The 15,281-nt window shown below is 51.3% G+C and overlaps 4 protein-coding genes across 4 annotated transcripts; 1 reads left to right on the top strand and 3 right to left on the bottom strand.

The window, feature by feature from the left end:
* Positions 1 to 2,937: 2,937 nt before the first annotated feature.
* N0V96_007100 (uncharacterized protein) lies at positions 2,938 to 8,023 on the bottom strand (the record flags this gene model as incomplete). The annotated part of the gene is given in 9 exon segments (XM_065757920.1): positions 2,938 to 3,568; positions 3,627 to 4,053; positions 4,129 to 4,350; positions 4,408 to 4,451; positions 4,508 to 4,984; positions 5,044 to 5,953; positions 6,841 to 7,093; positions 7,158 to 7,766; positions 7,778 to 8,023. 9 exon segments carry the CDS (start codon positions 8,021 to 8,023, stop codon positions 2,938 to 2,940), a joined length of 3,819 nt encoding a protein of 1,272 aa, XP_065613443.1.
* Positions 8,024 to 9,088: 1,065 nt separating this feature from the next.
* N0V96_007099 (uncharacterized protein) lies at positions 9,089 to 10,321 on the bottom strand (the record flags this gene model as incomplete). The annotated part of the gene is made up of 1 exon (XM_053196219.2): positions 9,089 to 10,321. One exon carries the CDS (start codon positions 10,319 to 10,321, stop codon positions 9,089 to 9,091), a length of 1,233 nt encoding a protein of 410 aa, XP_053046338.2.
* Positions 10,322 to 12,332: 2,011 nt separating this feature from the next.
* N0V96_007098 (uncharacterized protein) lies at positions 12,333 to 14,394 on the top strand (the record flags this gene model as incomplete). The annotated part of the gene is made up of 3 exons (XM_065757919.1): positions 12,333 to 12,893; positions 12,944 to 13,202; positions 13,259 to 14,394. 3 exons carry the CDS (start codon positions 12,333 to 12,335, stop codon positions 14,392 to 14,394), a joined length of 1,956 nt encoding a protein of 651 aa, XP_065613442.1.
* Positions 14,395 to 14,673: 279 nt separating this feature from the next.
* N0V96_007097 (uncharacterized protein) lies at positions 14,674 to 15,084 on the bottom strand (the record flags this gene model as incomplete). The annotated part of the gene is made up of 2 exons (XM_053196217.1): positions 14,674 to 15,015; positions 15,076 to 15,084. 2 exons carry the CDS (start codon positions 15,082 to 15,084, stop codon positions 14,674 to 14,676), a joined length of 351 nt encoding a protein of 116 aa, XP_053046336.1.
* Between the last annotated feature and the right edge of the window lie 197 nt (positions 15,085 to 15,281).

Below are 15,281 nucleotides of genomic sequence, written 5' to 3'. Positions count from 1 at the left end.
AAGAATGTCCAGTGGTCTTCGGGCTGGTTGATAGAAATTGTTCCCATGGCAAGGATTCGTTTAACCCCGTTCTGTTTCATGGCAGGGAAAACATAGTTGCGGTAGATGTTGGCATAAAGAGAAGGGCCGATGTGCTTGTCGTTGATATTCGGCCCGAGGAGGGATACAACTACAGACGAGCAGGCCATTGCTGAGTCTAAGGCTTTGGTGTCACTCATTTCCCCTTCGATTATCTGATAAAGAACTTAAGTTAGTTTGAACGTAGTCCGACTCGGCATAGTAGAGAACATAAGCTCAAAGTCACAACGAACCTCGATTAGAGAGTTGGAGGCTAAGTCACCCGGGAGTTTTGAGGGGGTTCTAGCCAGGAGGATAATTGCATGGTTGCGATGAAGAAGCTCTCGCAATAGGCAAATACCCGCCGGGCCTGTTCCACCAAGAACTAAGACTTTCTTGCCTGACATTGAATAAAGACTTTCAGTTTGACGCAACAAAACTAGGTTCAGTCTTTAATGAACAGTAAACTTTTAATTGCCTTTTATACGACATTTTATCTGCCATCAACTAGACGTTGCAACTATCACGACCTCAAAGTCCGTCGTGTATTGTCGAAAGTCCGCCGCGTCTGAACGTTCCCGCGCGGGAACAGGTCTGGGCGGGAACAGCGCACTAGCAGCTTAGCGGACCCGCTATGGGCATAGTGCCCTCAGCGGATCACAGTAAACATCACCTCAAGATGTCCGAGTCTAAGGTAAACCGCGCGGAAACATCTGAATATCGCATGGTTATTGGGTGTACCAAGCCATATCTTTTGGTTCCCGACCGAATCCTAGAGACGACGGAAACTAGCAGTTCTCACCACAGAACGAAGAATGCCACGGGAGACGTCAAGCTGTTGGACGTGCCGCATACGCCACAAAAAATGCGACGAATCATTGCCCGTCTGCAACGTCTGCGCTGGCCTCGAGATCACCTGCTCCTCCGGCCAAGAGGCCCCGGACTGGATGGATGGCGGGCCGAGACAGCAGGCTATGACTGATCAGTTCAAAGCTGAGGTTACAAAAAGCACCAAATTAAGGAGGGCTCGAAGGGTTGTGCAGCGCATCGTCGGAGATGCCCACGTCAATGAACTTCTGCCGCCGTCAACAACTTCAGGCTCTACCGGGGTCACCGCGAGATACCCTCTGAGACAGAACCCTTCAACAACTGTTGCGCAGTCCAACACATCTCACGACAGAGACTTGCAGTCACAGTCGATTTCTTGTTCCAACGACGGAACACCCAACCCTGGACCCCAGACACCAGCTGCTAGCCCGGAGACGTCCACACCACAACTTCCGACTGAGTTGGAGCAGTGTTACATCTCAGCATATCTAGACTACATTGTTCCGGCGTTATTCCCCTTTTACTATCCGTCCATACTCGAAGGCGGCCGAAGCTGGATGCTTGTCCTTACTCTGGCTAACAAGTCACTCTCCCATGCCGCAACCAGCCTTGCTTCGCATTTTTTTGCACTCGTACCTGTGCAACGTCGCCATTCAGAGAGACCCAAATGCGTGTCTCAGGTTGAAGCTGAACTACAGAAGCAGACGCACATAGCGATGCAAAAGGCACAACAAGACGTCAAGGAAGTCATCCGTCGCGGTGTACATGAGGACTTGATCACACCGGCGTCCGACTGTTTGACAGTATTGTGCATCTCCTGTACCTGGAAGCAGCCTTTGGCACGTCAGAGAATTGGACAATGCACCTAGACGCAGGTATAACCTGGTTGCAACAAATACTTCACGAGGTCAACGACGAAGAGTTTCACGGCTGTAAATGGACCGCTCCATGCCGAAAAGTCGGCAGGCTCGCGTACCCTCAATTAGACAACCCTCCAGAGTTTCCTGCTTGGACACCCGATCAAAGTGCCTTTCGGTTTTTCACGGCGCTTCTTGTAGTTCATGACCTTGTAGCGAGCACTGTTCTTGGACAACCACCACGGTTACAAGCAAGCTATCAGGAGTTGCTCGTTGTTGATGAAAAGCCTGAAGAGGTCCCGAATAGAGATTGCAGTCTCCTCTTGGAGCGCTTCATTGGCTGCCAGAACTGGGCCGTGATGTTGATTGTGGAGGTGGCAGCGCTAGACAGTTGGAAAAAAGCGATGCGCAAGCAAGGATCCTTCTCAAATCTCGAATTGTTTAGAAGGGGCGGGGATCTCGAGATCAAGTTCAGGGAAGGTCTTATCTCATTGGGTGCGCGAGAGCTCAAGGTGCGAGATCAGAGACCACCTTGGTTAGCTGACTACCGCTTTGCCAAAGAGGAGTCTGAAGCCATCATGCTAGTCACTCAGATTTGGGCTCATGCTGGCCTTATTTACCTTCACATCGTCCTCTCAGGCTCAGTCAGCCAGCATAGAGATCAGCGAATCAGTGGCTCAGAACCTTGAGTTGATGATGAAATTGGGCAATGCTCGCTGGTTACATACGCTCGCTTGGCCTATCTGCGTAACTGCCTGCTTAGCCAAGAAGGAGCAAGAAGGCTTGGTTAGTGAAGTTTTCAATCTAATGGGAGATCTTGGGCGCTTTGGTTCTCCCAGATTGGCCAGAGAGGTCTTCGAAGCTGTTTGGCTGAAGAGAGACACTGCCGTGATTGAGTCTTGGGACCTTGAGGCCTGTCTAAATGTTCTGGTCGCCGAGTCCTTTTAGGGTAATCATGAATCGGGATTTTCATAGCAAAAAGGCCAGACGAGGACTTCGAAGGCAGATGAATAGTTGAACGGCGGAAGAACACTTATAAACTCGGAAGATTCAAAACACATCAACGATAGCAGGCTTCTGACTCCCCGTGGTGTGAGCCATCGATATTGATTTGTGTGGAATCAAGTTTTTTCCTAGGAATCTTTGAATTCGGAGTTGATTATTAGGATAACATACGGATTACAGCCCCCGGCCATTACGTCGAGGTCGTAGTTCCGTTTCCAGATGTCTCATACTTCAACACAAATGGCACTGTCTTGACAACATCCCAATCTCCCTCGTTTGTCCTATCCCCAAAGATCCGCAGAGCCCTAACCTTCATGGCGTAAACAGCAGGCTCAAGAATAGTGTTATCAGCCAGCAGCCCATTGAAGAAGGCACGTGTCTCGGTGCGAGGGGCATATGGGAGAGGCCAGCCAGCCAAGCTGCCAAGGGTCTCCTCCTTGCCTCCACTTATACGCAAGACTTCGACCTCGATCGAGGCAGTGCCGACTGTGGGTGAGATAATGACGTTGGGGGTCGCGGACTGGTCTCCGCGGTCGGTAAGAGGTGGGTTGGCTGGGTCAGGGCGCTTGATCGTATAGGTCGTGTTCGCCGGGGCTTGGCTATAATAGTTGGCAAGGTATGCTTGCGCCGGTGTGATGACGGAAATGCCATGCATGCTGCCGACGACTCCAAGATAGGGCAGACTCAGGGAAGGGGCATCGGTGGTACTGGTGAGGGCGATGTAGCCGCTGTAGACTGGCAGACGAGTAGCATTGACGTTAGATGGTGGGATGCACGTGACGGTAAGTTCTGCGGATCCTCCAGCGAGGACGGTGATCTTTCTATTGAGGTTGTCAGTGTAAGGTATTTGAATCATCTGAGAGGCTGTACACAACTTACTCAGAACTAAACTGAAGCTCAGCCCACTCCTCGATGATGGGGTTGGGGAATGAGGCAGCCCTCAAGCGATCCGTGGTCTCCACGAAGGTGTACATGGTGACAGCCTTGCGATGGCTGACTTCAAATACAACGTCGGCAGATCCATGATTCTCGATCTTGAAGGTCTCATTGCTCGTGAAGTAGTCGGTATCGTTAAAGGAGATGCTATCAACGCTGAGCTCGACGTTGCTGCGAGCTGCGTCAAACGCCTGAATAAGTCCAGCACCTTGTTGCGGCACAGGGGCAATGAGATCGGTATGGGCTGCGGTTCCATCATACCAGGCCAACGGCTTTGAAGTAGACGACACGATGGATCTGAGACGGTTGAGGTCCTTCGTTCCGTGGGCTTCAGCGAGAAGAGCGTAGATGGCGGCGTTTAGAGGGCACGCTGCGACTATGTCAGTTTACGTTGCGAAGGTACTTCACCCGCAAAGCCGAAGAGATATACAGGAATGTTACTCACACATGCTTGTACCCGTCATCACACGGTACCCACCCAAGGCAACAGGGAAGGTAGAGAGGATGTTGGCTCCAGGAGCGGCGAATTGCGGGCTGGCTTCCAACTCCCAAGTTGGGCCCCAGCTTGAGAAAGATCCCATGTAGGATCCACTGGAGTTGTTCTCAAGTTCTTCAAGACGAGTCCTAGTGTTGTTTGCGCTGGGGATAGAGATCGTGACGCTGCGACCTTGCTCCAAAAGAGAGAGCCACTGGTCAGATTGATAAGGGGGGATAGAAGCGACACCTTGAATTCCCTCGGAGTAGACATATTGCTCGTCCCGCATAGTACTTGAAAATAATGTTAGACGTCACAAAACATTGAAGAGAAGGAGGCGATGACTCACGTATTGTCGTTAGTGTAGAAGAGAATGTAGTGTCCACCTTTGGCGACGATCTTGCTGCCCTGATCGATTGGATAACATCCTGTGGCGCGGGAATCGGGGAACAGAAGCAGGACAATCTTGTTGCTCAGGTCCGGAGTGTCATCAGGCAGTTCACTGCAAGCATTGTTCTCGCCGGGGCTCCAGAGTTGAAGCGAGAGGTCTCCCACGAGCTCGGGTACACCGGGCAAGTACGCAAAGTCAGATTTGGCACCCGAAGTCGAGTTAGAGTCCACGGAGAAAGTGCCTTCGTTGAGGATAGTGGGGAACTTGGAGTTCGTTACAGCACCACTTCCCGCGACGCCACGACCCGTAGCCGGGGTTGAAGCGTAGAACATGCCGCTACCGCCGTCGTTACCTTCGGAGATGACGACTGGAACACCAGCGTCGACGATGCGGGCAGCAAGGACACCCCAAGCATCCTCCGCCCAACCAGAAGGACTATCATAGAGATTAGCAAAACATGAACACTTCGCCTCAAGTGAATACGGTGCACGAACTCTCCATCAGAACACGAGATGATATCAGCTCCCTCCTCAAAAGCGCGGCTGAACGCGGCGAGCAACACTTCGTTCGTCGATGTGGAAGCGCATCCCCACGCTCGGTACGCTGCCAGCTTGGCGCCAGGGGCGGCACCCGTGAAGCCGTACTCGTTGCCTTCGAGTTGAGCAGCAATGATACCAGCAACATGAGTTCCGTGTCCAGCGCAGTTGTCCATCGGATCCGCATCGGGCTGAAGCGGTCTCACGTTGGGCAGAAAGTCGTCTCCCGTGAAATCCCAGCCGGCCTCCACCAGACACCCGGGGCCGAAGCATCCACCAAGGGCAGGATGGGTGTAGTCCACGCCACTGTCGATGATGGCAATGCGAACACCTTTGCCGGTGATTCCTTGCTCGCGCAGCTTGTCGACCTGGGTCATGACGTGAGGCGAGAAGGTATCCTTAGTTGAGTTTCCGAATGCCGCTTCCTGACGCCTGGCGTTGGCCTTGGTGATCGCACCGTTGGCTGGCGCACCGTGGTCCTCGGGCTTTGCAAGCTGGATCGTACGCACAGGCCAGAGGCTTCTGATGCGCGGTGAAGATTCGATCTTACGACGGAGGAGTGCGCTATCATGATGGACCTCGCCGGCATTTTTGACCTGGAAAGACACGCCTTTGAACAGTCGGTTGCTCAGGTCCATGCGAGATTCGACGTCGAGGCCATCCGCTTTGAGGGAGTTGAAGAAGGTCTCGGGTGTATCATTATCGTCTGCGAACTCGACAATGTAGGCGCCAGGAATAAGCTCGCCCGGGTTGACGTTGTTGTTCTCACTCGTTTCGGCTCTCGGGAGCTTTGCTGGCGGAGGCTTTGTATAGATGCGCGGATGAAGCGGGTTGGCGACGGCAAGATTCGAACCCAGGAGGGCCGAGACTAGTGCGTGTGAGACCCTCATCCTATGTGGTTGATCACCCGCTCACTAAAGGGTAGGCCGATGGATGAGAAGCGGAGAGAGAGCCGCGTTTTGTCGCGCGAACATGTCGTCCATTTAAGAAGATGGTGGCGTTGAACCCCAGAAACTGGTCACGGGCGGCCCGCGATCGCGTCTCCGCTTTCTCATGCTATTCATGGGGGGTTTGTTGCTTCGTGGGAGAAAATGACACGAGATTGGAGATGAAGAACGGCAAATACGAGATTCTTTCGTGATGTCAACCGCAGATCCCCGGCCGTACAGGGGTTCCGCTCCACAACAGGTAAACATTCAACCCAATAGCGAGATCTCTTCACTACGCCGTGAATTCTGAAGAAAACACATTGTTATGACCGGATTGTATGGAAGTAGGCTCTTGAGTTGGACCTCACAGTCGCTGTGTGTCGAGTTGTTCAATGCGATGTCAGTGGCAACGAATCAGTTTGGTCTCGAGTCCTCCGGAATGACAGTGAGCTTTCGGTGTGGGCCCTGAAGGAAATTGCGATGGAGGTTTCCGGCGGAAACCAAGGTCGTTGACCCATGCTACCCGTATCCATGCTGCTTAAATAGAGTAGTATCCGCCCTTGAGCGTCTGCCGAGAACACGCTACACCCACCGAGGCAGGAGGAGCGTTCACGTTGAGGGCCAATTCTTTCTCGCTTCCGTTGCGGACACTGGAAGTTCCATAAACCGCAGGTATTAAAGAACTAGATGATCTGAGTCCAGATGTGATTTATACTTCGGAATAAAAGGACACGAAGCTTCCAAGTCAACCGAAAGGATGGGTCATGTTGTTTTTGGTGTCTAATTATGTCTTAATTTGTCAGAACATATCGGTACCTGGGTTTACCGTCAACCATATCCAAAACTGCCTGGTTGGCCTCCTTCATTGGGCGTGTCTCAACCCAGACCTTGACTCCTTTGGCGGCCACAAGGTCAAACATTTCTCTGATTTCCCCAGGACTGCCAATAACTGATCCAGTCAAGTGCACTCGGGTTCGAATCAGGGCAAATGCGCTCAGTGGAACCGGCTCCTCGGGGGCACCAACTTGAACGAATGTCCCACCACGTGACAGAAGGCCAAGGTACTGGGCCAGAGGCATCTATCATTGCATGAGCTTCAATCCAATCACCACGATTTTCACGGAGAGCGTGACATTCACGTACCTTGGGAGACGCGACCGTAGAAATGATCACGTCGAGGGTGCGGGCATTCTTCGTAGCCCAGTCCTCGTCCTCAGCCGTGGCGATGAAATCGGTTGCACCAAGCTGCGTAGCATCCTGCTTCTTATCAGACTTTCTCGAAATAGCCACCACCTTGTCTGCGCCTAGAGCTTTCGCGAACAGGACTGCACAATGACCGAGGCCTCCAACGCCAATGACACCGACTCTCTTGCCGGGCCCGACGTTGTAGCGCTTCAAAGGTGAGAAGACAGTGACACCGCCACAGAGCATGGGAGCAGCTTGCTCAGGTGCAATTCCCTTGGGGATCTTGATGACGAAGTAACTCGGGCAGCGATGGTACAACGCATATCCGCCCTGTGTCTGGCTGCCGTTGCGATGGAGGCTGTTGTAGGTGTTGACGCGCTTGGTGCAGTAGTTCTCCTCGCCGACTTCGCACGCATCGCAGGGCCCATCGCGCGAAAGACACGAGTCGGATTGCGCGCCTACGCCGATGATGTCGCCAACTTTGATGCCGCCTTCTGCCTGAGATCCGACACGCACGGCTACACCCACAATCTCATGGCCGACGACGGCAGGAAATCTGGTGGCACCCTAAAAGTCACCGTCAGCACGCTAGCCAATTGAGACTCGGAGAACATGCAGAGTGGCAGACGCTGCATGAGTGTGCGACATACCCAGCCAGCTCGCAGAGTGTGAATATCGGAGCCGCAAATGCCCGAGTGAGTGATCTTGATATCAACGTCCGTCTCCTCCCAGACTTTCGGCTCATACTCTCGCCAGACCATCTTGCCGTCCACCGAAGAGGGGTCGTCCGCCACCCAACCCTCGAATTTGTAGTCGGTGGCCATCTTGAAAATAAAGTATGATGAAGCTCTGCAACGTTGATCGTGAAAGAATGCAGTGAGCACTTCAACGTCACTAAAGATCCTTTATATTTCAATCAAAAGTTTTGCAAAGAAATGCCGGGCAAGATGTGTTTGTCAGTGTATAGATTAGCGTCAACGCTATCCGAGTTACCGAGGTGTTTCGGGCGGAGAACATGACGAAATACAAAAGCTTCCCAACTACCGGAGTAGAAACGGAGTTAGGGGGAGCCCAGTAGTGGCACTGATAGTGTGCAGGATGCCAAATCAATATTCTTTATCTGACGATTAGCTTGTGTCGGCCACAATTCTGTAAAGCTCTGATCCACCTTACTCCCACCTCGCTCACACCGTCACACGTAGTCCATCCGTCAGCAGACTGCAGATGGGGGCGCGTCTCCCGATAAGATGGAAACGCGGCAGAGGGGTCACGGGACGCGGGGTCATCGGCGTGAACTCGGAGTGGAGTAATTACCCCACTACATCCAAAGAGGCTACAATTCCCCGAGATTATCTTGGATCAATCTTTGTCTCCGAGCATCGCTTGGAAAGCTAGATATCACTTTGAACATCTGCCATATGGCGCACAGTCAATCTGCGGTCTTCCGATTTCATAAAATTTTCTTCTGTAACGTGACAGTTTCTTATGTAAAGGGCTGCCAGCATCGATGCTTCGTTGTTTCCGCTCAAGGAACTATGCTGACCTTGAGACCGCCTAACGATTTAGCTGTGCGAAAGGCTGTCATGATGGAATCTCATCGTCAGATCATTGGTCCCGAGATAAATGTTGAATAAGATAAAAGTTAGTGTGGATATGTATGGGGGGCAACAATGTTTAATAGGCGGGCTGTATTTAGCTCTACTCCCCTTTCTCACATTGGAGATCTTCCAGTTGAGGCTTCGTTTCCAGGAACAGTCTCATCACTTCAGCCATCTCCCACCTCCGCGTCCATCTTCCCAAGGCTGTTGCAGATTGGGAAAACACAGGTGTTCTTCTCTGTTCAACAGCCACTAACGGTTAAGTGCTTGCAAAATGCTTTATGTTCACTATTAGACGCAAGCGAATGATGTCGACGATGCTGGGTCCCCACCCACGTAGTGCTGAACTTTGGGGTACATGCAGATATCTCTCGTCATGTGCTTGCCATAAGCGTTGAGCCCCTCAACCCGCAATGTGATCGGTGCGATTCCCTTCTCAACCCAGTCAATCAGCGCGGACAACGTGTTCCGCGGAGCGAGGCCATTCGAAATACTATGATCAGCGCCCGGAGCGAGAAACATGCGAAAGTAGTCGTGGGCTTTAGGGTCCTTCTTGAGAACTCTGTTTGTGTAATCGACCGTACCGTTGACTGGAATAATCTGGTCGGCCATCCCATGCCAGCTGAGCAGTTTGCCTCCAGCCTTGCGGAACCTGCTCAAGTCGGGATCGGAAGTGCCGGTGATTGATTCGTACTCGTTTCGTGACGCGACGAAAAGATCGTCCCACTGACTGTGGCCAAGGGCTTGAAGATCGAGGTTGGCTTTTTTGGCAACAAAGTATCGCGCGTATGACTCGGCGATGGACAACCTGACCGGCGCGCATTTCGCTCCTTCGCCCTCACATGATGTATGGAGAGCACCAAATTGCCACATTTTTGCGTCTCTCCCGTATCCATACCATTGAAACTCGCCGCTAACGCTTCGTGGTCCATTCCAGGCAGCATTTGCTGCCTCTGCTGCTTCAAGAGTGAACAACGCGTCTTTCCCTCCACAGTTGAAAGGTTGGCCGACGAGGGTACTGGCATTGAAGAAGCACCGAGAGGGCATAGAGACAATTCCATCCTCGACTCCATCAAGCCCGTCGCATGCTTTCATGGCCGCAGCTGTGATGGCTTCGAACTCGCAAGGTCGCGGGTAGACGCCCTTCTTATCCATGACTCTGTGAGCCCACAAAGGAGACCATTGGAACCCATCCCAGTTGATGGCAGGACAGAATCCTAAAATCCCATCGAAGTCATCTGGATAGCGCTGGGCTAGCATGTAAGCCTGTCTTCCGCCAGTTGATCCGCCGTAAAAGTACGCGTACTTTGGGGGGGTGCCGTAGAAAGCCTCCGTCAAAGCTTTCCCAATTGTGGCCATGTCGTGTAAGGCGACGTGGGAGAAGTCGATAAAAAGAGGCCAGTTGATGTTTCCGGAACTGGTGAATGCCCAAGACATATCATCTCCTGATGCCTCGTCAAGTTTACTCGAGTGGCCACCATCAGTCGTGCTGACGGCGAATCCTGCCTCTAAAGAAGGCATCATCGTGATCCCGCCCACTTCGATCCCCCCCGTAACCCATCCGCCGCCTCCATTTCCCTGGAATCTTCCGTTCCAATTTTCCATCGGAAGAAAGGTCGTAACCTTGATTTCATCGTTCCAGCCGGGATGAGTATAGATCACTGTGACGTTGCAGAAGTTTAGGCCATGAATCGCGCGGCCGAACCGGAATCTGGGGTGAAAATTGTATGTGAAGTTCCGTTGTTCAGCCGCAGTAAGTGAAATGATACGAATGCCATCGAGCGCAGGATGTTGTATACTGCCAGCTTCGCATGCTTTATTTGCGCCAAGAGCAACCTGCGTGAGGCTGGGGTCTGCCCATTGAGCGAGTGCGGTTGGAACTAGGAAGCCGCAGATCCAGCCGCGAATAGAGATCATATCGGACACCATATCACGGGGCGAATGAAGATGCTTTTGATATAGCTGAGCGACAGGCTAGCGTGTACTACTGCTAGATGAGGACGTTGAGGCGATCAAAATTTCTGAGTAGGTGCTCTCATCAGGAGCCTCAGTAAAGAAAGGCCTTGCCGCGTCAATCGACAGAGAATCATTTCATCCCGTGCTTCTGAACTTAGTAATTATTTACGCGAACACGCCAATCAAAAAGAGAAAACAAATGAGAGAATTTTACCTTGTGGCTAGACTGCATGATGTGGCCATTGTGTGGTTGATTCGGTTTCGCGAATGTCGTGGGGAGAAAAGGTTGTCCTCCATCAGTTGACACGTGTATCGACCGACACATCACTCTTTCCGGTATTTGTCCTTGCTTCCTCCTTTCTGCATTGTATGTAGAACTGGGAACTTTGAGGTGAGATGCAGGGATGGGATAGTTTTAGGTTTCCCCCGCTCAACATTGTCAGGGAATGTGAGGAACAACGCGAGTGCCCATCAGACGACTATGGCGCTCAAGCCCCAAGACGCATCGGCATCGGGTTCTTCGAGGGGTCCGAAGCTTAGATTAAGGAAGGAGATGGGCGAGGTCTCCTACGTCCCTGGTATTTGAGCATCAAAGTATAGAAAATGCCATGGTCTCGATATTAGGCTTTGCTGCAGCGAACACCAACTCGTTGGTCCGAAGCACAGCACTTTCAAATTGCATCTTATGTATCACCTTCAGAGAATCCAACCACCGTAATGGCGTAATAAAATATCTCTTGCACATGGTGTGGGCTGTTTTCAGTCAAATCAGCTGTCTACAAAGGATCTTCACTCTCGTCGGTCTGCCCTAACGATGTCTTGATTCTATTTGTGGCGCATCCTACCCCATATTGAGCAGCGACTCAATTAGATCAGGTGCCACATCATTTCCCAGCCTTTCCGCGAAATTCTGCTTCAATTTCCATGTGAATGTTTCTCTGCAGGATTCAAGTGTCTTGGCTCTGGTCAGTGTTCTGAGAGGTTCGAGTTCACCAACAGGTGCCGACAGGCAAAGGTGACTGTAACTGCTCCAAAGGGATGGGTCCCGGAATTTCCCCTTTCGGCTGCGACCGAGTGGGACAGGCCGAATACGGCCCCCCGACGAACATCGGCCCCACCCCGGGATATCGGTCAATGTCAAAGCATACCAAAAGCATCCGTCTCCATCACGACGTAACTCAGATGGCATGATCAGTGTAATTGAAGAACCACACTTGTCTGCTCCTGTCTCTCTGTTATTATACCTGATCAAACCTGGAATTACCGCCCTACCTTATCTACAGCGAAGTCAAGATGTGCGGCATCTCGGCTTGTCTCACTCTTCCTCCAGGCTACCACTTTCATACTGAAGCCCTTAATGGATACGCAAGCGGACTTGATAACCTTATCAACAACGACGGGAATGATAAAACAAGAGATTCACAGGGTCTCAAAGATCAACTGAGAAGGAGCCTCGATGCCATAAGCCATCGTGGCCCGGACGCACAGGGGGTGTGGGCAAGTGAGGATGGCTTCGTGGGTCAGTACTGTTGCTCATACTGAACCCTCCTCTATGAACTAAGCATCATCCACCGCAGGCATGGGTCACTGCCGCTTGGCTATCAACGACCTGACTCCTGACGGCAATCAACCTATCCATAGTGATGATAATGCCATTCACGCAGTGGTCAATGGCGAGATCTATGATCATGATCGCATCCGAGAAGAGTGCAGAGAAAAGGGGTTCGTGTTCAAGGGACGCAGCGACAGTGAAGTCATTCTTGCATTGTACAAGGCTTTTGGCGCACCTCGGTTTCTGGATCATCTCCGAGGAGAATTCGCTTTCGTCCTTTATGACGAGACAGCGGGAAAGGTTATCTTGGCGAGAGATCGATTTGGTATCAAGCCACTGCTGTGGACAATCATCCGGCAGACTAATGGGGTTATCAGACTTATGGTCGCTCCAGAAGCAAAAGCTTTCCTACCTTTGGGGTGGAAGCCGCAGTGGGATGTCGGCGCGATTGTGGACGGCGGATGGATGCAAGACGGAAGGTCATTATTCAAGGGAGTCAAGAAAGTTCTCCCGGGGCACTGGATGGAGATATCCAAAGACGGCATGATGCAAGTACATCAGTACTGGGATGCTGATTATAAAAACAAAGTAATTGGGCCCCCAATCGTTTGGGGGGTATTCAGCTAACAGCTTGTTAGACCGAGGGAGAGACCAGGAGCGTCGATGAGATGGTTCAGGGTCTGCGGGACAAATTAACAGAATCAATTCGTCTTCGTCTAAGAGCAGATGTCCCGATTGGCATTTACCTCTCTGGTGGTATCGACTCGTCTTTGGTTGCCGGAATAGTAACCCACTTGGTACGAGATGAAGGCATCCAGATTGGCAATGAAGACGCGACGAGCCGCATCAGCTGTTTCACGATTCAGTTCCCCAAGGAATCTGGATTCGATGAAAGTGGTAAGAAGGTTCCCAATGCTCAAGAAAATGTCAAGTCTCTCATAATACTGTTCTAGATATTGCCGAGCGAACAGCAGAACATCTTGGCATCCAGATCTCAAAGAAGCAGATTGACGAGAATGAGTTGGCCAATAACTTTGCTGACTGCGCTTATCACTGCGAGCATCACCACTTCGATCTCAACTGCGTTGGCAAGTTTGCGCTCTCGACTTTACCGAATGCAAATGGTGTTAAAGTTGTGTTAACCGGAGAGGGTGCCGACGAACATTTTGCCGGCTACGCATTCTTCCCTCCAGATCTACTTCGTGAACCCGACCTTTCCATGCCGGACTCGCCGTTAGTAGGCGACTCGCAGCTCAGAGAACATATGCAAAGATCCACTGAGCGGGATATCAAGATGCTCATTCCCCGTGCCGGCGCTTTTGAGCACGGTTGGGAGGCAACGCCGGGTATTCAAAAGGTCAATAACACCATTCTTCCCCCATGTATCCTGACATGGCAACCCAACCTTGACTTGTTCGCGCCATGGGTACGGGAGGACAAGCGATGGGCCAACCTCGACTGCAAGGAAGTCATAGTGAAGTCCTTCAAGCCGTCGACACTGCAAAAGATGCAGAGAAAGTGGCATCCACTCCACACAGCCCAGTACATATACAGCAAGGGCCCTCTACCGAATATTCTACTAAGTTGTCTCGGTGACTTGACCGAGATGTCTCATAGTGTGGAGGCTAGAACTCCATTCCTCGACCACAAGCTAACAGAATACGTCAACAACTTACCTCCCAGTCTTAAGATGGCCTACACACCCGACAAGATACCCCCTGAGCGACATCAAGGTCCTTGGTGGGAAGGTATTGGCGTCGCGTCACAAGCCTTGACCGAGAAGTGGATCCTTCGAGAGGCAGCTAAACCATTCATTCTCAAAGAGTTGTATGAGCGGCAGAAGCACCCATTCACAGCCCCTATCAAGTGGTCTAGGGGTGGACCGCTTCACGACATGCTTCAGAATACTCTGACCAGAGAAAGAGTAGAGAATCTTGGATTCGTTGATTATAATATCGTAGAGGATGCGCTTGATCGTGGCTTTGGTGAGAAGGCAGATGTCAAAGCCTTCAGGATACTGCTTTTTGTGGCTGCTTGGGTGACGCTAGGTGAGCGTTTGGGAATCCCAAAAGCTTCCCTGCAAGATTAGTATTAGGACTGGGCTAGGCTGAGATGACATGTCGGGACATGTCGGTCAATATAAGAAGAATCGAGAGTAGTGTGAAGATGTGTCATTTGAACCGCGGAGCGGTTCTTGTAGTGATGAAACACATTCAAGCTGAAAATCGATTCCTTCCCGATTTAGAATGATTTGATAAACATGCCTAGGCCAAGTTTGGATACCTTTCTAACTCGGATGAGGATAGTTGTTGTCCATAGAATGTTCCGGCAATGATCGAAACATGAATCAAGACCTCTGGGTCTTAAATTACTTCATCTCCAGCTTCTGTGCGGCTCCTGGAACAGGCCCCAACCAGCTCAAGCGCTTAGACACGAAGATTTCAGCCATCGGTGTGACCCATTTCTGGTCGTTGAAGTCATCCAGTGTTCCCGCCTTGAGATACATCAATCCATTAGAAGCTGGTCCGTCTCTCCAGAGAGTGACACCGCAGTTGTTGCAGAAATGGCTGATGACAGTGTTGCCACTGTTGGCCGTCGTGCTGAATGTCTTGGGAATTCCGGTGATTTCGACATCTTTGAGGGCGACAACCCAGTTGAAGCCAAAGACACCACCAGAGATCTTCCGACAGTCGCTGCAATGGCACAAAGCCTGTCGAAATTGTCAGAATTTTGGAATTGAATTATGGATATAAGATAGACGGAGACTTACGGCAGCCATTGGACGACCTGGAATTTTGATCTTCAGGGCCTGGCAGAGGCAACTTGAGATGGCCATTGTACTGAGCAGGGTATTTTTGTGTCAATTAAGAACACCAGAAGTATTGGAGCGGAGAGTAATTTACCGATGAGGATAGGGCATCAGACTGATACTACAATGTTGCTGAATTATTATATTGATGCATGTGGTCAACCTTA

The sequence above is a fragment of the Colletotrichum fioriniae genome, assembly GCF_027942845.1.
Source record: "Colletotrichum fioriniae strain IMI 355084 chromosome Unknown scaffold_8, whole genome shotgun sequence".
In the NCBI taxonomy this organism is placed as follows: domain Eukaryota; kingdom Fungi; phylum Ascomycota; class Sordariomycetes; order Glomerellales; family Glomerellaceae; genus Colletotrichum; species Colletotrichum fioriniae.
Note: the sequence above shows the minus strand (reverse complement) of the source record. Positions and strands in the feature narration are given on the sequence as shown.